General features: G+C 63.9%; 10 protein-coding genes across 10 annotated transcripts; 4 read left to right on the forward strand and 6 right to left on the reverse strand.

Moving 5' to 3' along the window:
• Window positions 1-19: 19 nt before the first annotated feature.
• Window positions 20-1,435, forward strand: FA10DRAFT_303634 (hypothetical protein). Its single transcript, XM_025525261.1, has 2 exons — window positions 20-675; window positions 758-1,435. The coding sequence occupies exons 1-2, from the start codon at window positions 495-497 to the stop codon at window positions 1,393-1,395; spliced, it is 819 nt and encodes a 272-aa protein (XP_025375901.1). The 5' UTR covers window positions 20-494; the 3' UTR covers window positions 1,396-1,435.
• FA10DRAFT_268869 (glycosyltransferase family 8 protein) lies at window positions 1,408-2,785 on the reverse strand. Its single transcript, XM_025522512.1, has 3 exons — window positions 2,050-2,785; window positions 1,641-1,968; window positions 1,408-1,573 (listed from the first exon to the last, which is right to left on the reverse strand). The coding sequence occupies exons 1-3, from the start codon at window positions 2,562-2,564 to the stop codon at window positions 1,442-1,444; spliced, it is 975 nt and encodes a 324-aa protein (XP_025375902.1). The 5' UTR covers window positions 2,565-2,785; the 3' UTR covers window positions 1,408-1,441.
• A 163-nt stretch (window positions 2,786-2,948) lies between these two features.
• Window positions 2,949-4,676, forward strand: FA10DRAFT_244390 (acyl-CoA dehydrogenase NM domain-like protein). The gene is made up of 4 exons (XM_025519345.1): window positions 2,949-3,139; window positions 3,203-3,343; window positions 3,409-3,790; window positions 3,855-4,676. The coding sequence occupies exons 1-4, from the start codon at window positions 3,004-3,006 to the stop codon at window positions 4,513-4,515; spliced, it is 1,320 nt and encodes a 439-aa protein (XP_025375903.1). The 5' UTR covers window positions 2,949-3,003; the 3' UTR covers window positions 4,516-4,676.
• Window positions 4,650-5,250, reverse strand: FA10DRAFT_268871 (hypothetical protein). Its single transcript, XM_025522513.1, has 4 exons — window positions 5,168-5,250; window positions 5,037-5,093; window positions 4,944-4,979; window positions 4,650-4,872 (listed from the first exon to the last, which is right to left on the reverse strand). Exons 1-4 carry the CDS (start codon window positions 5,240-5,242, stop codon window positions 4,777-4,779), a joined length of 264 nt encoding a protein of 87 aa, XP_025375904.1. The 5' UTR covers window positions 5,243-5,250; the 3' UTR covers window positions 4,650-4,776.
• A 118-nt stretch (window positions 5,251-5,368) lies between these two features.
• Window positions 5,369-6,504, forward strand: FA10DRAFT_255059 (peroxisomal membrane protein 4). Its single transcript, XM_025519750.1, has 5 exons — window positions 5,369-5,586; window positions 5,669-5,953; window positions 6,029-6,230; window positions 6,297-6,327; window positions 6,396-6,504. The coding sequence occupies exons 1-5, from the start codon at window positions 5,509-5,511 to the stop codon at window positions 6,424-6,426; spliced, it is 627 nt and encodes a 208-aa protein (XP_025375905.1). The 5' UTR covers window positions 5,369-5,508; the 3' UTR covers window positions 6,427-6,504.
• On the reverse strand, window positions 6,387-8,591 carry FA10DRAFT_171579 (hypothetical protein). The gene is made up of 2 exons (XM_025518220.1): window positions 8,148-8,591; window positions 6,387-6,682 (listed from the first exon to the last, which is right to left on the reverse strand). The coding sequence occupies exons 1-2, from the start codon at window positions 8,393-8,395 to the stop codon at window positions 6,508-6,510; spliced, it is 423 nt and encodes a 140-aa protein (XP_025375906.1). The 5' UTR covers window positions 8,396-8,591; the 3' UTR covers window positions 6,387-6,507.
• Window positions 8,592-8,641: 50 nt separating this feature from the next.
• On the reverse strand, window positions 8,642-10,159 carry FA10DRAFT_268874 (hypothetical protein). Its single transcript, XM_025522514.1, has 4 exons — window positions 9,551-10,159; window positions 9,308-9,493; window positions 8,993-9,238; window positions 8,642-8,911 (listed from the first exon to the last, which is right to left on the reverse strand). The coding sequence occupies exons 1-4, from the start codon at window positions 10,083-10,085 to the stop codon at window positions 8,841-8,843; spliced, it is 1,038 nt and encodes a 345-aa protein (XP_025375907.1). The 5' UTR covers window positions 10,086-10,159; the 3' UTR covers window positions 8,642-8,840.
• A 133-nt stretch (window positions 10,160-10,292) lies between these two features.
• On the reverse strand, window positions 10,293-11,156 carry FA10DRAFT_288236 (hypothetical protein; the record flags this gene model as incomplete). Its single annotated transcript, XM_025524189.1, has 4 exons — window positions 10,293-10,324; window positions 10,391-10,462; window positions 10,533-10,785; window positions 10,857-11,156. The coding sequence occupies 4 exons, from the start codon at window positions 11,154-11,156 to the stop codon at window positions 10,293-10,295; spliced, it is 657 nt and encodes a 218-aa protein (XP_025375908.1).
• A 250-nt stretch (window positions 11,157-11,406) lies between these two features.
• Window positions 11,407-13,596, forward strand: FA10DRAFT_268875 (hypothetical protein). The gene has a single exon (XM_025522515.1). It carries the CDS (start codon window positions 11,462-11,464, stop codon window positions 13,391-13,393), a length of 1,932 nt encoding a protein of 643 aa, XP_025375909.1. The 5' UTR covers window positions 11,407-11,461; the 3' UTR covers window positions 13,394-13,596.
• On the reverse strand, window positions 13,497-16,322 carry FA10DRAFT_268876 (hypothetical protein). Its single transcript, XM_025522516.1, has 2 exons — window positions 15,893-16,322; window positions 13,497-15,836 (listed from the first exon to the last, which is right to left on the reverse strand). The coding sequence occupies exons 1-2, from the start codon at window positions 15,978-15,980 to the stop codon at window positions 13,786-13,788; spliced, it is 2,139 nt and encodes a 712-aa protein (XP_025375910.1). The 5' UTR covers window positions 15,981-16,322; the 3' UTR covers window positions 13,497-13,785.
• Between the last annotated feature and the right edge of the window lie 39 nt (window positions 16,323-16,361).

Genomic DNA, 16,361 nt, shown 5'->3' on the forward strand with positions numbered 1-16,361 from the left:
TGTTCCGTGTGACCGATAACGCTGCACGTCCGGGCTCGCCAAAAGACCTAGACGAAGCAGAGCCAATCGGTGCGTTCCTGAGTGCTACGAGCAGGCTAAAGATCACGGTGAAGCCGACGAGTGGAGTCGCGAGAGCCCTTCCCTTCTCTCACGTCACGCGAGGAGGTCAGGAACAACTTGCTCGGTGAATTCATAACCACGGCGAAATTACACGCACGCCTTGCTACATGAGAGTTCGGGCCTGCCTAAGAGGGGACGAATTCTACGAGGAATCGAGTCTGCGTTCTCCTGGGTAATCCATCCCCAAAGCACCCAGATTGCGATTGGCCTTATCCAGGCAGGAGAGAGAGCAGCCGGAGAAAGAGCGCGGTGAGGACGATAAGTGGACTCTGGCGGCTGACGTAAGCCTTCGAATTATTCCCGTCGCACCTCCGAATTTCCATCTTCGCGGCAGCTCCACTGTCCGAGGTCCATAGTGCGACGCGGCGACGGACATGGCAAGCAGCAGCGGTGGCAGCAGCAGCAGCAGCACCCTGCTGCGGACGGCATCGTACCGTACGCTGCTGCGGTATGCGCCACACGCCGTCTCGCACAATCGCGCCGCATCGTCGAACCTGCGCCGTGCGATCCGGAACAACATCGAGTCTGCGCCCGACGCTGCGCTGCCTCGTTTCGGTGCGTGTCCTCGCCGCCTCTTCTGGCTCCTCTGCTGCTGTAGCTGCAATGCAAATTCCAATGCTGACGAGGGATTCTGCAGTCACGGACTGCCTCGCGCTCTTTCTGGCCTCGTGCAAGCGCGACGATGCCGATGGCGACGTCGGCAGCCGGCAAAGGAACGGCCTCGCACGGCGGCTGTGCACCAACATTGCCTCGCTGCAGTACCACCACTACTCGTATGACGTCGTCATGAGTCGGCCCGGCGGGCGCAGCCGGATGGGCGGCACGCACACGCTGGCGCTGCGGCGGCGGCGCGGCAACCCGGCGCCCTCGACGACGGGCGTGCCCCTCGAGGAGGTCCTGCCCTCGCTCACGGTGCCGGCCAAGCCGCGCCGAGGCCCGCACCCGGGCCCGCCAGACGCGCGCTTGCTCCGGCCCCAGCGCTGGGACGGGCAGGTCGAGGCAAGGCGCAATGGCCTGCTGCAGGTGCAGCTCCTCGAGGCCGACTTGCAGCGCATCGAGGCCCAGCTGGCGCGCGTGCAACAACAATCGCAGCATCAGAGAGATGCACTAGTCAAGGAGCAGACGCAGCTGGCCAAGCAGAAGCGCGTGGCCGAGAAGCAGCTGGACAAGCACGATGCGCACCTGGCCATTGCTGCGCGCTCCCGGACGCTGCTTTCGGACGCCCTCCAAGCTGCGCGCGGTGGCCAGGGTCTACCCCTGATGCCTGGGCGATGACACGCAGAGAGAGAGAATGTTCTATTAATTGTATAACGCCATTTCACTATTGCACAACACCGTCGGTGATGATCTTGTCCCACTCCTTGGCACGGTAGGCCTGCCACCACCACTCGTGCGTCTCGTAGTCGGCGTCGTCGCGCGCCAGCCGTGCCTCCCAGGGCTTGTTGATGATGTACTGTTGTGGTGTGACTGGTTAGTCTTTCGCCATACTACCTCGAGTGGCGCATTGAGACACAACTCACATGGACGTTGCGCACCTCGTCGTCGCGCCACATGTCGGGGTGCACGGCACGGAGCTTCTTGATGGCGTTGTAGAACCAGGGCAGGGGCACAAAGCGGCCCTTGAAGAAGTCGGCGAGAAAGTCCTGGTCGGGGAAGCGGTAACTAACCACGGCTGCGTCGGTCGCGATGCGCGCCGCCATGGCGTCCATCGTCGCCGCATCGGGCGTCAGCACGACGAGGCCCGAGTTGAGGAGGTGGTGCGTCGGGGGCGAGTGTGGGCCCAGTGCCGTCGGCTGCGTCAGTGCCGTAGGATGCTTCTGAGGCGAGAATGCGCAGTTCTCGGGCGTCCTGTTGATAAAGTATCACATCGTCAGCCAGGAGGGCAGCAGACGAGTCACACGACAGCGTGAGTTTCACGACTGTACGCACCACTCGGCCGGGTAGGTGGCGATCCGTGCTGGGTTGCAGGTGCATGCAAAGCCCGCGCGGATCGTGCCGGGCGCCAGCTCGACACCGAAGAGCTCGTCCATGTTGCGGCGCACGAGCATGTCGCTGTCGACGAGGACGACGCGGCGGAACTCGGTGAGGTGCCACGCGCGCAGCTTGGTCCACACGTCTGCGAAGCGCGCCGCGGCCATCTTGTCCGACGCGCGCGCCACGAGCGGGTCCACTGTGCGCAGGCGGCAGCCCAGCGCCACGATGGCTGCCCGTAGCCGCGGCGAGGCGTCGGGGGGTACCATGACCACGAGCGGGTATCGGCTTGCCCACGGCGAGCGGAGCAGCGACTCGGAGAAGACAGCGAGCCCCGGCAGGTACTTTTCGCCTGTCAGCAGCGTGGCCCAGGCGCAGTCCTGCTCAGGCCCAGACGCATGCATCGTCCCCGTCGCCCCAGCCGCCTCCTGAGCCATCTCCTTGGTCCGTTGGTCTGTACCTCCGTCGGTCATGGGGATCAGACTGAGACGAGAAGAACGGAGATTGGGAAGATTATCCGATTGTCACATCTTAGGTAAGCCGTGGCCTCAGCGCACCTGCACTCGTCGAACAACACCTTTCGTTGGCGCTTGCTGGCAGGCGGCGGGCAAGGCGGGCCCGTCGTGCCCGCTGGAGCAGAGGCCAGATCAAAAGGCAAGGCAGAGTGAAGACAGGGTTCTCGAGCATCGTCCGAAAAGGACCGAATGTTTGCTGGGCTAGCAGCAGCCAGGCGCGGCCCTCGGTCCCAGTCGAGACGCCGGCCGGACTAGGCGCCTGCCTGCTGTGTAGTGGCTGCAGGGAAATCTAAAAGTAATTTTAAATAGACAAGGAAGAAAGAGTGGGGTTCGTTCGCGCATCGTCAGCAACAGTCTCTCTTCTTCTTCTTCACCTCACTCTCCATCCTACTCCAAGATGGCTGCTACTACGACTGCTGCCCTCCGACGGACGCTGCTCGCCCAGCAGGCCCCGCTCCGGACCACTGCTGCGGCGACTGCCCGCCGCTGCTATGCGACCGATGCGGCCAAGACAGGGCCGTACAACATGACTGGTGCGTATGCGCCTTCTTTTCGCTGTCTATGATGATGGCTACTGACAATCAATTCCCTGGCAGGCTTCGCAAAATTCAACTGGGAGGACCCGATGCGCGTCGAGGAGCACTTCAGCGACGAGGAGCGCGCCATCCAGGAGACGGCGCGCGCCTTTTGCCAGGAGACGCTGCTGCCCAAGGTCACCGACATGTACCGCAACGAGTGTGAGTTGGTCCTTGTGCATTTGGGTGGGGTGAACAACGACACTCACTTTCACTGATTGGGACAGCTTGGGACCCCACGATTCTCCCTGCGCTCGGCCAGCTCGGCCTGCTGGGCCCCACGATCGAGGGCTACGGCTGCGCGGGCGTCAACAACGTCGCCTACGGCCTCATCACGCGCGAGCTCGAGCGCGTCGACTCGGGCTACCGCTCCATGATGTCCGTCCAGTCGTCGCTCTCGATGGGCGCCATCTACCAGTTTGGAAGCGAGGCCCAAAAGGAAAAGTTCCTGCCGGGCATGGCAAAGGGCGAGATTGTCGGCTGCTTTGGCCTCACGGAGCCCAACCACGGCAGCGACCCCAGCGGCATGGAGACGGTGGCCACCGATCTCGGCGACGGCGAGGTGCTCCTCAACGGCAGCAAGACGTGGATCAGCAGCAGTCCCTATGCGTGAGCTGATGAGTCCAGGCGAAGAAAGCAAGAGCACGCAGACTAACACATTGCCACCAAACAGCGACGTGGCCGTCATCTGGGCGCGCTGCAAGTGGGACAACAAGGTGCGCGGCTTCCTCGTGGAAAAGGGCACAAAGGGCTTCGCCTGCCCGCCGATCAAGCACAAGACGATGCTCCGTGCCTCGGTCACGGGCTCCATCTTCCTCGAGGATGTGCGCGTCAAGATGGACGACTCGCTGCTCCCGCACGCCAAGCCTGGCCTCGGCTCGCCGTTTGAGTGCCTCAACTCGGCCCGCTACGGCATCTCGTGGGGCGTCGTCGGTTCGCTCGAGGCCTGCATCGCCGAGGCGCGCCAGTACTCGCTCGACCGCAAGCAGTTCAAGAAGCCCCTCGCGGCGTTCCAGCTCGTGCAAAAGAAGATCGCAGACGCCAGCACAGAGGCCAGCCTCGGCCTGCTCGCCTCGCTGCAACTTGGCCGGGCCAAGGACGCCGGCACGTGGAGCCCAGAGATGGTCAGCCTCGTCAAGCGCAACAACTGCTACAAGGCGCTGACGCAGTCGCGCATCCTCCTCGAGATCTTTGGCGGCAATGCCGCCTCGGACGAGTACCACTGTCCGCGACACGCCGCAAACCTGCACATCTGCTCGACGTACGAGGGCACCCACGATATCCACGGCCTCATCCTCGGCAAGGGCATCACTGGCGAGCAGGCCTTTTTCTAGATCGAGGTGGGCAATGAATGCGCCGTCTTTATTTTTATCTTTTTTCATCGCCATTTTTCCACTCCTCTTCTCTGGTGCTCGCTTCCTCTCTCTCTCTCTTTCTCGCTGTGCAAAATCATCATCTCACCACACTACTGCAATTCACACAACATACATTGACCCGAGTGAATGGTTGAGCATGGACAGAGTGATGGTGATGTACAGTACACAGGTCTGGAGTCGCGGGTGCCGTCGATGGTCGGCTGCAGTCGATGGGCAGCCTTACGATGGCCTGAGCGGCGGCGGGTTGATCTTTTGCGCGTCCTGCTGCCGCTGCAGACGCTCCTCGAGGGCGTCGCGCATCTGTGCCTCTCTCGCCTGGTCAAGCCGGATCGCACCACGTCAGCATACATTTCACTTGCACAGAAGGCAACAAACAGCACACTCACGGCGACTTCGGGCGAGGGGCCGAGCGTGCCGTGGATCTGCGCACACAGTCAGCTGGCGCCCGTGATCAGAGAGTCAGTGTAGAGCACACTCACGGCATCGTCGCCCCGCCGGCTCTTCCAGACAGCGCCCGTGAGCCAGAGGCCCCAGATCTGCGAGGCGCTACGTCAGCATTCTTCTTACTTTTCGAGCAGCGACGGCTGGTCGCGCGCAGCAGCCAACTCACGCCCATGCCGACGAGGCCCGTCACGGTCGCGCGCTGCGCCAGGTCGCCCAGGCTCATCCGTGGTCGCGGCGGCATTGTGTGCTTTCCCGAGAAGACGAGCGTGCGAGTGGAGTTGCGAGGGCTGAAATTTGTCGAAGGGCTTGATTGACTTTTCTTCTTTCTGAGTTTCTCGACGCGGGTTGCTCCAGTTGCACAGGCACAGACAGATCAGAGGCCGGCTGACCGAAGTGGCCGACCTGACAACTTTGGATTTTTCACGCTATCTCTGTGTTTTTCCCTCCCTCTCTCTCTCCCCCGCAAAGGAGGTGACCACGACCACCAACAACGAAAGAGAGACCAGGATGGACGGATCAGGACTCAAGGGGCTCGAGTCGCTGGCGCTCAATCCGGCCTACCATGATCTCTTTACTGTGCTCAAGGTGGGTCTCCCTCCCCTTCTAGTGCTTGTCGAAGGCTGTCATTAACGCTGCTTCTGCTGCTGCTGCTGCTGCTGCTGCCCAGGCCGCGCGCAACGGCCTCGTGTACGGCGCAAAGATCCGCTTCCCGCACGCCCTCGTCATGACCTTTCTCTTCGGCCGCGGGTCGCCGCGCCAGAAGCTGCAGTTCATCTACCGGGCCACGCGGCAGCACGCGCTCAACCTGTGCAAGTTTGCGAGCCTGTACAAGGCGACGACGATTCTCCTGCGCCGCACCAACGGCGGCAAGCCGCGCAGCCTCGACAGCTTCCTGGCCGGCTGCCTCGGCGGCTGGGTCGTCTTTGGCGAGCGCAACGCCGTCAACGAGCAGGTGTGTTTGTGGCCTGCTCCTTCGTCCTGCGCCTGGCGTATCTTGCTCAGACTGACCACCCTCTCGTTCGCCCAGATCGTCCTCTACTGCATCGCGCGCTGCGTCTCGGCCATGCTTCCGCGCGACCCCGTGCCCGAGACCTACCCGGCGACCAAGCCGATCCCGACGGACAAAAAGACATTCGAGTACTTTGCTGCCTTTGTCTGGGGCAGCGTCATGTGGCTCTTTGCCGAGCGCCGGCAGAACCTCCAGGCGGGCCTGGTCAACTCGATGGACTGTGAGTTGAACATCACGGGGAGACTGGTGTGCAGAATTGATTAAACCCCCCTTTTTACCACGCCAGATCTCTACGTCAATGCGGAGAAGTGGAACGAGTGAGTGTGGCAGCATTTATAGAGACGAAGAGTATGGGAGAGGAGGCTGACACGCCTGTATGAAACAGCCTCCGGACACTCTTCTGGCACAACTCCTAGTAGCAGGAGCACACACGCATAGATGGCTTTTTCATGATTCTTATTCTTGCGTATATTGATGGCAATGAATGCTGTACCATGTCATGCACTCGCGTTCTCGCCCCGCCGCCGGTTGCGCCGGTCGGCTGATGGCCGCCGTGTGACGCGCACCCACTCGTGCCCGTCGTTGCCCTGCTCGTGCTCCCTTGTCGGTCCCTGCTCGCCGCTGTCGGCCGCGCGCTCAGCAATGGGCGGCGAGAGGAGCAGCGGCGGCGGCGGCGGCGGCGGTGGTGGTGACGACGCCGTAGCAGCGAGGGCAAAGTCAGCCTCGTCTGCGCCCGTCGCCGTCGCTGTTCCCGTTGCAGTCCCAGGTGCAGCCCCAGTCGCAGTCCCGCTCCCAGTCCCAGGCTCTGTCTCTGGCTCCCGCAGCGTCGCCTCTGCATTTGCACGGTCGTCTGCGGCATCGGCGACGGCCTTGGCGTCGGGCTGCAGCTGCGCCTCGTCGGCCTCGGCCGCCGCCTCCTGCTTTGGCGGCCCGCTCTGGCTGCTCCTGCGGCTGCTCCTGCTGCCCGTGCCCGTGCCTGTGCCCGCGCGACTGCCACTGCCGAGATCGCGGCCACTGCTGCTGCCCCGGGACACGGCGCACACGCTCGGCGTCCGGTCGCGGCCGCGCTTCTCCGTCGGCGGCGGGCCGGCCAGCGCGGCGTCGTGGGGCGCGGCCGCAACGAGGCTGCGGACCTGTCGCTGCTCCTCGTCGTCGTCTTCCTCGCCGTCGTCGACCAGCTGCTGCTGTCGCCGTCCCTCCTCTTCGCCCAGACCTAGCTGCCGTCTCGCCGCGTCTTCTTCCCTCTCTGAGAGCGAGCGCGGCGCCGGCCCCGGCCGGAGGCTGCCGGGAGCCGCGGCTGGTGTCGCCCGTGTGCGCGTCATCGGGCTCGACCGCGGACTCGAACGCGGGCTCGGCGGCGGGCTCGGATTCGGGCTGCTGGCGCGCGAGCTGTCGTCGTCCGACGTCATCACGGGCCCCAGCAACGACGACGACGACGAAGCCGCGCCTGGGCTCGCCCTGAGGCCTCTCCTTGCGCCTGCCGTGCGTGAGCGTGCGCCGCCGCCGCCACCAGCGGCTGTCCGGTGCCGCGTCGGCGTCGTGGGCAGCTCGCCGCGCTGGTCCTGCCGCGCGGATGCCGTGGATGCAGAAGCAGAAGCAGCCGACGACGACGGCGAAGAAAAGAGGAGGCCGCGCACCCACACGAGGCCGTCGACGAGGGGCCGGGACCAGCGGCGCCAGCCAGACCGGTTGCGCTCGAGCATCTTTTCGCGGCGCCGGCGCTCAAACGCGGCCCGGTAGCGTTCGTAGCCGTCGCGAAAGGCCCAGGCGACCTTGGACGAGAAGATGAGCTCGCCCCGCGGGTTCGATGACGGCGGGATCGCAGGGATGTGCAGCCGGCGCGCCGACGGCGACGGGCCCGTGGTGCTGCGAGCGACACTCGACGGCGGCTGATTTAATCCGGTTACTGCTGCAGAAGCATGCGGTGGGGGCGGCTGCGACGAGGAAGCGGCAGGTTGCTGAGATGACGAAGACCATCCAAGGGAGAAGAAACGGCTCTGGCGTGGGGCGGTGCGCGTGTTGAGGTACATGTTAAACGAGCGCAGGCTCCGGTTCGCCTGGGGCACGAATCTAGTATCAGGCACAGTCAGTTTTCAGTAAGGATGACGACGGCAAGGAACACCCACTTGTTCGCGGCCGTGATGCGCTCGGCATACATGCCGCTGGCGAAAAACAGGCTGAGCATGGTGGCGAGGACGAGGAGGATGCTGACGTTGACATAGCGCAGCAGCGTCGCCGCCGCCGCCGCCTCGTGCCCTTGCTCGTGGTGATGCGGACTGCTGTGCCCGTGGTACAGGACCTGGTAGCCGAAAAAGGCAATGGCGACGACGACGAGGCAGAGAAAGGCCTGGTACTTTTTCTTGCGGCGCAGCAGCCGCGCTGCATTCTGCTTGAGCCGCTCCTCAAAGATGAGCAGATCCCGGAATGTCTGCGAGTCGGGCGCAGGCGCGAACCCGGCCCGCTTCTGCGCCGTGTCAGTCGGTGACGACATCACCGAGCTGCCGCGGGTGGAACAAAGGCCTCCTTTGTCCGAAGGCACACACACCCACGCACACGACTTTTGTTCGTTCTTAGTGGAGACGAGAAGGAGAGAGAGAAAACAAAAGGCTAATGATCGCACGCGCGGGCCATTCAAGCTCTAAAAATTGCCGGCGTGGGGCCCACGGCAGGCCAGAGTTGCCAATGGCCAAGATCATCGATGGCCAAAGTCATCAATGATCACAGTTACTAGTGGACCAGATCATCAGTGGCCAGATTCATCAATGGCCAAATTCACCAATGGGATGTCACCAATGGCCAAAATCACAAATGACATCAAATGTAAGGGAGATCAGCCGTCGAGGCTGTAGCCGAGCTCCTTTGTCGAGTGTGCCTTGTCCATCTCGAGCAGGTTGCGCCACACTGGGGGAGAGAGGGCCCCGGCATCGAGCCTGGCGTCAGTAACAGCAGCACCAGCTAGCTAGGTTGGAAAAGAACACCCACTGGGCTGCAGCCGGTCGGGCAGGTCGTGGCCGAACTGCGCCTGCCTCATCCACTCGACGCCGTGCTGGAGCACCATGCGTGCGCGCTCGCTGACGGCGGTCTGCTGCGCCTCTTGCTCTGCGTCCGACGCCGTGGGCGTGGGCTCGGGGATGCCGCCGTAGCAGCCGTGCAGCGTGGCGCGCTTCTTGGACGCCACGTACGAGGCCCGATGGAGGATTCGCTGCGAGTAGAATGCCGTCTGTCCCGCTGTGCTTTCTCTCCGTTAGCATCTTCCTCCTTTGCGCTCTTCCTCTGACAAGCTTTCATCACACACACCCTTCAGATAGACGCGCTTCGTGCTGGGCGGGTCGACGTCCCATGCGCCATCGATCGGCCCGCGCTCCTCCGACGGCGGCGCGGCCGTGTCGACGGGGACGGCGTCCGGGGGCTTGCGCTCGTTTGCGCGCTTCTCCTCCTCGGTCCGCAGCCGCCGGTGCGTGCCGGGCACGATGAAGAGGCAGTCTGTGCGCTTGTCTCTCGTTAGTCCACGGCAGAAGAGTAAGAGGAGGACAGACGTACCGTCGTCCCACAGGGCGGCGTTCCACTGCACGCCGTAGAGGGGCGCCGCGAGGCGCTGCTGCTCCTCGTCGGCCGGCACGTCGGCACGGATGTCGTCGCGGTGCCATCCCAGCGCAAACGCATGGGCCGCCGGCTCGATGAGGAGGTTGAAGAGCTCGAGCTGCATGCGCGCCTCGTCGACGCCCAGCAGCGCCGCGCACACATCGACGAGGGGCGACGAGGCATAAAACGCGACAAAGTCGGCATGGTGCGCCAGGTCCGGGTGGAGCAGGTGCTGGACACCCCACGAGTCGGCGCTCGCGGCCGTGTCAAACGGCGGGAACTGCTTGCCGACGATGCGCCGGTGCGGCCAGTGCCCTGCCCGCGTGAGGCGCGTGACCGAGTCGGCCGCCGCGCGCAGCCGGCCAAGGTCCTGGGGCGCAATGACGCCGTCGACGATGACGTAGCCATCGCGCTCGTATGCCTCCCTGATCGCACCGAGGTCCAGGCCAGGGCCCAGGTCCAGGCCAGGGCCCAGGTCCAGGTCCGCGGCCATGGTGTACAACAGACTTGTTGTAATCAGCAGCAGTGGTCAGTCAGTGTTGGTGTTGGTGTGGGATAGGACGGGGGGCGCCAGCGCACGTGAATTTCCATCAGGCTCGAGGCACATATCTCTTCTCTGGGCCAATCAACAGGGCATCGAGTATCATTACCAGGGCTGCAATTGAGATGTAGGGAATATAGAGGGAAGAGATAGGAACAATCAACCGTCGTGCTCGGCGTTGTACTGTTGCACTGTGGGAGGGGTCAGTCTTCGATGAGTCAAGTCAAGCCAAGCCAGGACAAGGGCGAGAAACTCACCACGCGTGATGAAGTTGAGCAGAACAGCGACAAAGAGGGCCAGGCAGATGAGCGGGGGCCCAATCAGGTCGTCTGCAACAGACTAAGTCAGCTCCAGAGTCTACGTGGAGTGCAGATCAAGGGAAAAAGGGGGAGCACGCACCAAAGTCGCCCGCATACTTGGTCCGGATCAGGTGGAGCCGGCGGTGGTAGTTGAAGAGGCCCCAGACGAGCGTGAGGATGCTGATGCCCGCGTAGACAAGGGAGAAGTTGCGGATCGTCGACGGCTGCGGGCCCTTGGCACGGCCGGCATCGTCGTGATGGTGGTGCGAGCTAAAGAAGTTGGCCGAGTTGTACATGGCCAGGGCAAAGGAGCCGATGAGGAGCGAGACACGCAGCCACGAGATCCAGGTGCGCTGGGAGAACGCTCATTTTAGTCAAAGAGAAGAGAAGAGAGCGAGAGATGCGCTTGTATAAAATAACCCACCTCGTTGGCGAACCAGACCTTGGCCTCGACGCGCACGGGGCTCTTGACGGCCTTTGGCTTCGGCACACGCCTCTCGGGGGGCAGGTCGAGCACCGATCCGTAGCTGGTCCCCGCCTGGTTCTGGCCCAGCTGCTGCTGCTGCTCGTCCTGGAGCAGCGGCTGGCGCTCGTACTCGGCTCCGTTGCTGCTGCCGCTCCATCCAAACGTCGTCTGGAGCGCATGCATCGAGCGGCGGTAGGCCGACGAGAGCGTGCCCCTGTCTGCCAGCGTGTTGGCGGCGGCCGTCTGGTCCGACGACATGGTGTTAGTGCTGCTGCGGCTAGCTGGCTGGCTGGCTGGCTCTATCTTAGGAACACTTGGAAGCCAGAGTTCGAACGACGAGCGTCCCGCCTGTCCGATTCACGCACTCGCCCCAAAGGCTGGAGCGGGGTGGGCCGTGAGATTGATTTGTCCAAATCTACCGAGCGCACGTGTGCCCTGCTCGCGCCACGTGGCATTTCGTGGAGTTGGATAGCACTATTTTCGCGCGCGCGCGCTGCAGGAAAGCTCCATCGCTCGAGCGTCTTCTTCTTCTTATTTGAAGGAAGGAGGAAAGGCACACGACGATGAGCAACGGGCACGACGCGGCCGAGGCGCTGCTGCAGGGGATCGAGCGCGATGTCCAGAGCGGCCGAGTCGAGCGCCCAGGCGAGGGGGCAGGCCGGTATCGGGACCGGGAACGAGATCGAGACAGGGACAGAGACAGGGACAGAGACAGAGACAGAGACAGAGACCGGGAGAGGAGCGGCGGAGACTACCGCAGGCGCAGGGACGACGGGGACTATGATCGAAGGAGGGAGTATGACTACGGACGGCGATCAGGCGGGTCGTCGCGGCGCGATCCCTACGACTACTACGGCGGCGGCGGCGGCGGCAGTGGTGGTGGCGGTAGTGGTGGCCGGGGAGGGTACTACGACGACTACTACGGAGGCGGGGGCAGGAGTGGAGGCGGGTATCGCGACGACCACCGCGGAGGACGAGGAAGCGGTGGAGGAGGAGGAGGAGGATGGCGTGACTCTGGTCCGCGAGAGCCGAGCCCCGTGGTCAAGAGGAGCCCGACACCCGAGGGGACGATTCCCATCAGCCAGCATGTGCGCAAGAAGTCCATGTGGGATGTCGCGCCCCTGGGATACGAGGGCATCACCCCCAGCCAGGCCAAGGGCACGGGCATCTTTGGCATTCCCGGCCAGACACGCACGCTGGGCATGCCCCTCTCCTCGATGGGAGGGGCAGCCGGCGGTGCTGGTGGTGGTGCTGGTTTGCCTGGTGGAGAGCTGCCCCCGATCCATCTGGGCGCCGGCCTGCGCCCCGGCGGTCTCCTGGCGCCCGGTGCGAGCCAGACGAACCGGCAGGCGCGGCGGCTGTACGTGGGCAACATCGGGTCCGAGTGCGACGAAAAGACGATCTGCGCCTTTTTCAATGCGCGCATGGCCGAGATGGGCTTCGCCACCGACGTGGGCGACCCGGCGATGAATGCGCAGGTCAACATGGACAAGGGCTACGCGTTTGTCGAGTTCCGCAGTGTCAACGAGGCCACGCGCGCCATGTCCTTTGACGGCATCGTCTTCCGCGGCCAGAGTCTCAAGATTCGCCGACCAAAGGACTACGTCGGGCCTGACATCCAGCCGGCGCATCTCCAAGTGCACGTGCCGGGTGTCATCTCGACGAACGTGCCCGACTCGATGAACAAGATCTTTGTGGGGGGTTTGCCCACCTACCTCGACGAGGAGCAGATCGTGGAGCTGCTCAAGGCGTTTGGCGAGCTGCGCAGCTTCAACCTCGTGCGCGATGCCTCGACAGGCGCATCCAAGGGCTTTGCCTTTTGCGAGTACGTCGACGCCAGCCTCACCGACGTCGCCTGCCAGGGCCTCAACGACATGGAGGTCGGCGACCGCAAGCTCGTCGTCCAGCGCGCCTCGGTCGGCCAGGGCGGCAGCGGGCCTTTGCCTGGTGGAGGAGCAGGAGCACCACCGCAGGCCCACGATCCACAGCAGCAGCAGCGACCGGGCGAGGCGCTGCTGGCCGCGGGGCCTGGCGAGCCGACGCGCGCCATGACGCTGCTCAACATGGTCACGCCCGACGAGCTGCTCGACGACGAAGAGTACGGCGACATTGTCGAGGACGTGCGCGACGAGTGCGCAAAGTACGGCACCGTCGTCGATGTCCGCATCCCGCGGCCCCACGCGCGCAGCAAGGCCTCGGCCGCCGCCTCGTGGAAGCGATCTACTACCACCGCTGCTGCTGAGGGTGGCGGCCAGGGAGGCGAGGACAAGGACAAGGAGCGCGAGGGCGTGGGCCGCGTGTTTGTGCGCTACGAAAATGTAGACGAGTGCAAGGCGGCCATTGGCGCCATTGCTGGGCGCCAGTTTGCCGGCCGCATCGTCATTGCTGCCTTTGTCAGCGAGGAAAACTTCCCGGCCGACGAGGACGGCGGCAAGGACGCTGGCGAGACGACGGCCCAGGCCACGGGTCCCGCTGTGGCGCAGGAGGCGTCCTGAGGAGGAGGCGTCCTTTTGAAGAGGAGGAAGAGCAGGCGGCGTCCTGAAGAGGAACAACAAAAAGGACGTCCTGAGACAGTCAAGTCACACACACGTATGAAGAAAACCATCGCAATTACATCCACACACAAGAAAAGAAGAGAAAGTAGAAAACAGAAGCGAGAGACCGTGTTGAAGTAAGACGAGAGGGACTTTTGAGAAAGCCCGACGGTGTGAATGGGAAGATGCTCGACGGCGTTGAAGTGACGACGGAGAGAGGAAAAGAGAGAATCTAGACAAAACGGTAATGAATGCACGTGCAGCACACTCTTCTCGCACAGCGAGAGAGTAGCCAAGAGTGGCCGTGAGAATGGCCGAGAGTGGCGACGATGGGGGAAGATGTGAACAGAGAACTACAAGACATTGCGGGGCGCACCGGCAGCGCCGTGGTGGATCATCTCGTTGTAGCCCACGACGTCGTCCTCGTTGATCGAGGAGCCGCCGCCGGTGGCTGCGCTGCCCTGCTGTGCCTGGTGCCCGCCGAGGTGGCCGCTGGCGTCGATGTAGATGCTGCTTCCTCTCCGCGCGGCCTTGGCGTTGCTGTTGCTGCTAGTGGATGGCGAGGGCGCGGCAGGCGTGACGTCGGCCGTGTACAGCGTCCGCATCGTGTTGGGGCCCGTCGAGGCCGAGCCGGCAGCGCGCAGGGCGGCGTACTGCTTGAGCGCCTCGTCGGGCGAGTTGGAGTTGGAGGGAGGGAGCATGCCCGTGTTGTTGCCCAGCTGCTGTTGCTGTTGCTGTTGTGGTTGCTGCTGCAGTGGCTGCACCTGCTGTTGCTGCATCTGCTGCATTCGTGCGGGGTGGTCAGCCGACATGGCGTGTGCACCTGCTGCGTAGTGGCTATGGTTGATGTAGGCAGAGGCGCCACGCTCGTTGGGTGCATATGCGCTGTCGCCGCCGTCGCTGAGGCCCGAGAGCGGGCGCGTGGTCTGCTGGCCCGTCATGGCGGCAAACAGGTCCGGCTGGTCGCCCTCCTCGGCAGCATTGCCCGTGACCATGGACAGGGCCGGGTACTGGAGCACCGAGTTGCGGAAGTCGACGTCGGTCTGGTCGGCAATGTGGCGGTCGATGTCGTCGTTGCTGAACGGCTTGGCGCCCTGGTGCTGCGTGGGGCTGAGCACGTCTGCATACTCGTCGGCGTCGTCCATCTGCTCCGGCTCTTCGTCGGCCGAGGGGAAGAAGGACTCGCGGAGGCGGGAGCTGCCTGCGTTGTTGTTTCCAACACCGTGGGCACCCGCCGAGCTCGTCGCCGCCGTGGCCGAACTCTTGTTGCGGTTGTGGTATGCGTTGATGTCGAGCTTCGGCACGGCGGGCGCGTCAGGGTCAATGTACGAGTCAGCGGCCTGGCTGCGACGGCTGTTGCTGTTGCTGTTGCGAGGCAGCGAGGCGCTGGACCGGTGTCCACGCGCAGCAGCGGCCGCAGCCTGCGCACCAGCCGCGCTGTGGTTGCCGTCCGAGGGACCGTAGGAGATGCGGCTGACACGGTCGCCGGCCGTGGTGTCGGCAAAGCTGATGCGCGACGTCCGGTTCTGCGAGTCGAAGCCCGTGGCCGTCGAGAAGGGCCGGCGGGGCACGGCCTCGCGCATCTGGTCACCGCTCTCGTCGCCAAAGACCTCGTCGTACGTCTGGTGCTCGGGGTCACTGCCGGGGTAGACGCCCGCGCCCACGCCGGCTGCTCCTGCGGTGGCGGCGGCCTCGCGAAGCGCAGCGTTGTGCATCTCGGCCGAGGGACGGTACTGCGACTGGGGCCGCATGAACGAGGCAGGACGGCTGCCAGGCACGGGGCCAGCCGAGCCGTCGCCACCGGCCATCCAATCCAGCGAAATGCGGCTCATGCGCTGGTCCATGTGCTCGGCCCAGTCGGCCGTCTTGTTGTTGCGGTTGAGGTGCAGCTTGCGGATCCAGATGCCGATGGCGACGAAGAAGACGATGAGCGGGCAGATGATCGCGGCTGCCTTGCCGCCGTCGGTGAGGTGGCCGCCGGCGTAAAAGGCCTGGACGAGGCTGTTGCTGTCGTCAGATCCCACGACGGCGTCCGAGGGGGGGCTGGAGCCGTCGGTGGGCGCGTGGTAGAGCGCAGACCACGTCGGGCCAAACGGGTTCGACGTGTCCCACGGCTGGTTGCCCGTGGGGACAATGTTGAGGCTCAGGTCGACGAGACCCGTCGCGTTCCACCACTTGGGCGCCAGCTTCACCTCGTAGCTCTGCTGACCGGCAGGGACACCGATCCAGGCGTGGATGGGCAGATTGTTGGAGCCATTCGAGGGGCTGTAGAGGTAGATGTCGATCTTGTCCACGCCCGAGGCCAGGCAGTTGTTGTCCCACTGGAACGAGTACTTTTTGGCGCTGTCGACCTGCTCGCCCGCGGCAGGCTTGCTGTAGAGGCCGCCCGAGGTGCATGCTTGCGCTGTGGGAAGGTGTGTCAGTACTTTATACCCTGCGATTCCACTGCGCAGAACTCACCCCTCGGTGCGAGCGCGGCGGTCCTCTTCATCTTCTGGTGGTGTCGCTTGACGGCGTGCGCCGACGACACATCCTGGCCCGTCGTCATGCTGTAGATGGAAGCTGTCTTGTGGTCAAGCGTGCGAGCGAGAGGCACTTTAAAAGGAAGGAGCGTTGCGTGTGCTGCTGGAGAATGAGATTTAGGGGAATGACGGACTCGAGTCGGAGATGGGGGCCTTGTGCGCCAAGGCGGGGTGATTGTGTGCTGGGCTGGAAGAAAAGAGCGAGTGTGTTTTTCGAGGAAGAAAAGGAGCGGTCGAGCCTCTGGCTGCGACAATAAGAGGGGGAGGGGAGAGAGGAAGACTTGAGGGCGCCGTGTGACGGAGCGGGGAGGGGTATGGTGGTGGTGCTGTGATTGCTGGGTGGACGGGCTGGCAGGCAGGCAGGCGGCCTGGGCGGGCGAGGCAGGCAGGCATTCGATTCGAGATTT

The sequence above is a fragment of the Acaromyces ingoldii genome (genome assembly GCF_003144295.1).
Source record: "Acaromyces ingoldii strain MCA 4198 unplaced genomic scaffold FA10scaffold_5, whole genome shotgun sequence".
Classification (NCBI taxonomy): domain Eukaryota; kingdom Fungi; phylum Basidiomycota; class Exobasidiomycetes; order Exobasidiales; family Cryptobasidiaceae; genus Acaromyces; species Acaromyces ingoldii.

Coding starts and splice junctions, on each gene's coding strand:
- FA10DRAFT_268869 (XM_025522512.1), bottom strand. CDS start 2,564: ATGACCGACGGAGGTACAGACCAACGGACCAAGGAGATGGCTCAGGAG. Junction 1,969..2,049: donor GCCACCTACCCGGCCGAGTG/GTGCGTACAGTC, acceptor CTTTATCAACAG/GACGCCCGAGAACTGCGCAT. Junction 1,574..1,640: donor ACGAGGTGCGCAACGTCCAT/GTGAGTTGTGTC, acceptor ACACCACAACAG/TACATCATCAACAAGCCCTG.
- FA10DRAFT_268874 (XM_025522514.1), bottom strand. CDS start 10,085: ATGGCCGCGGACCTGGACCTGGGCCCTGGCCTGGACCTGGGCCCTGGC. Junction 9,239..9,307: donor GAAGCGCGTCTATCTGAAGG/GTGTGTGTGATG, acceptor GAGAAAGCACAG/CGGGACAGACGGCATTCTAC. Junction 8,912..8,992: donor GCCCGACCGGCTGCAGCCCA/GTGGGTGTTCTT, acceptor TCTCTCCCCCAG/TGTGGCGCAACCTGCTCGAG.
- FA10DRAFT_268876 (XM_025522516.1), bottom strand. CDS start 15,980: ATGACGACGGGCCAGGATGTGTCGTCGGCGCACGCCGTCAAGCGACAC. Junction 15,837..15,892: donor CGCCGCGCTCGCACCGAGGG/GTGAGTTCTGCG, acceptor ACCTTCCCACAG/CGCAAGCATGCACCTCGGGC.
- FA10DRAFT_244390 (XM_025519345.1), top strand. CDS start 3,004: ATGGCTGCTACTACGACTGCTGCCCTCCGACGGACGCTGCTCGCCCAG. Junction 3,140..3,202: donor AGGGCCGTACAACATGACTG/GTGCGTATGCGC, acceptor ATTCCCTGGCAG/GCTTCGCAAAATTCAACTGG. Junction 3,344..3,408: donor CGACATGTACCGCAACGAGT/GTGAGTTGGTCC, acceptor TGATTGGGACAG/CTTGGGACCCCACGATTCTC.
- FA10DRAFT_303634 (XM_025525261.1), top strand. CDS start 495: ATGGCAAGCAGCAGCGGTGGCAGCAGCAGCAGCAGCACCCTGCTGCGG. Junction 676..757: donor CGCTGCGCTGCCTCGTTTCG/GTGCGTGTCCTC, acceptor GGGATTCTGCAG/TCACGGACTGCCTCGCGCTC.
- FA10DRAFT_171579 (XM_025518220.1), bottom strand. CDS start 8,395: ATGCAGCGCGGCTGCTGCGCCGCAAGAAAAAGTACCAGGCCTTTCTCT. Junction 6,683..8,147: donor TGTATGCCGAGCGCATCACG/GCCGCGAACAAG, acceptor ACCGCCGCCGCC/GCCGCCGCCGCTGCTCCTCT.
- FA10DRAFT_255059 (XM_025519750.1), top strand. CDS start 5,509: ATGGACGGATCAGGACTCAAGGGGCTCGAGTCGCTGGCGCTCAATCCG. Junction 5,587..5,668: donor ATCTCTTTACTGTGCTCAAG/GTGGGTCTCCCT, acceptor GCTGCTGCCCAG/GCCGCGCGCAACGGCCTCGT. Junction 5,954..6,028: donor GCAACGCCGTCAACGAGCAG/GTGTGTTTGTGG, acceptor TCGTTCGCCCAG/ATCGTCCTCTACTGCATCGC.
- FA10DRAFT_268875 (XM_025522515.1), top strand. CDS start 11,462: ATGAGCAACGGGCACGACGCGGCCGAGGCGCTGCTGCAGGGGATCGAG.
- FA10DRAFT_268871 (XM_025522513.1), bottom strand. CDS start 5,242: ATGCCGCCGCGACCACGGATGAGCCTGGGCGACCTGGCGCAGCGCGCG. Junction 5,094..5,167: donor CGGGCCTCGTCGGCATGGGC/GTGAGTTGGCTG, acceptor AGCGCCTCGCAG/ATCTGGGGCCTCTGGCTCAC. Junction 4,980..5,036: donor GCCGGCGGGGCGACGATGCC/GTGAGTGTGCTC, acceptor CTGTGTGCGCAG/ATCCACGGCACGCTCGGCCC.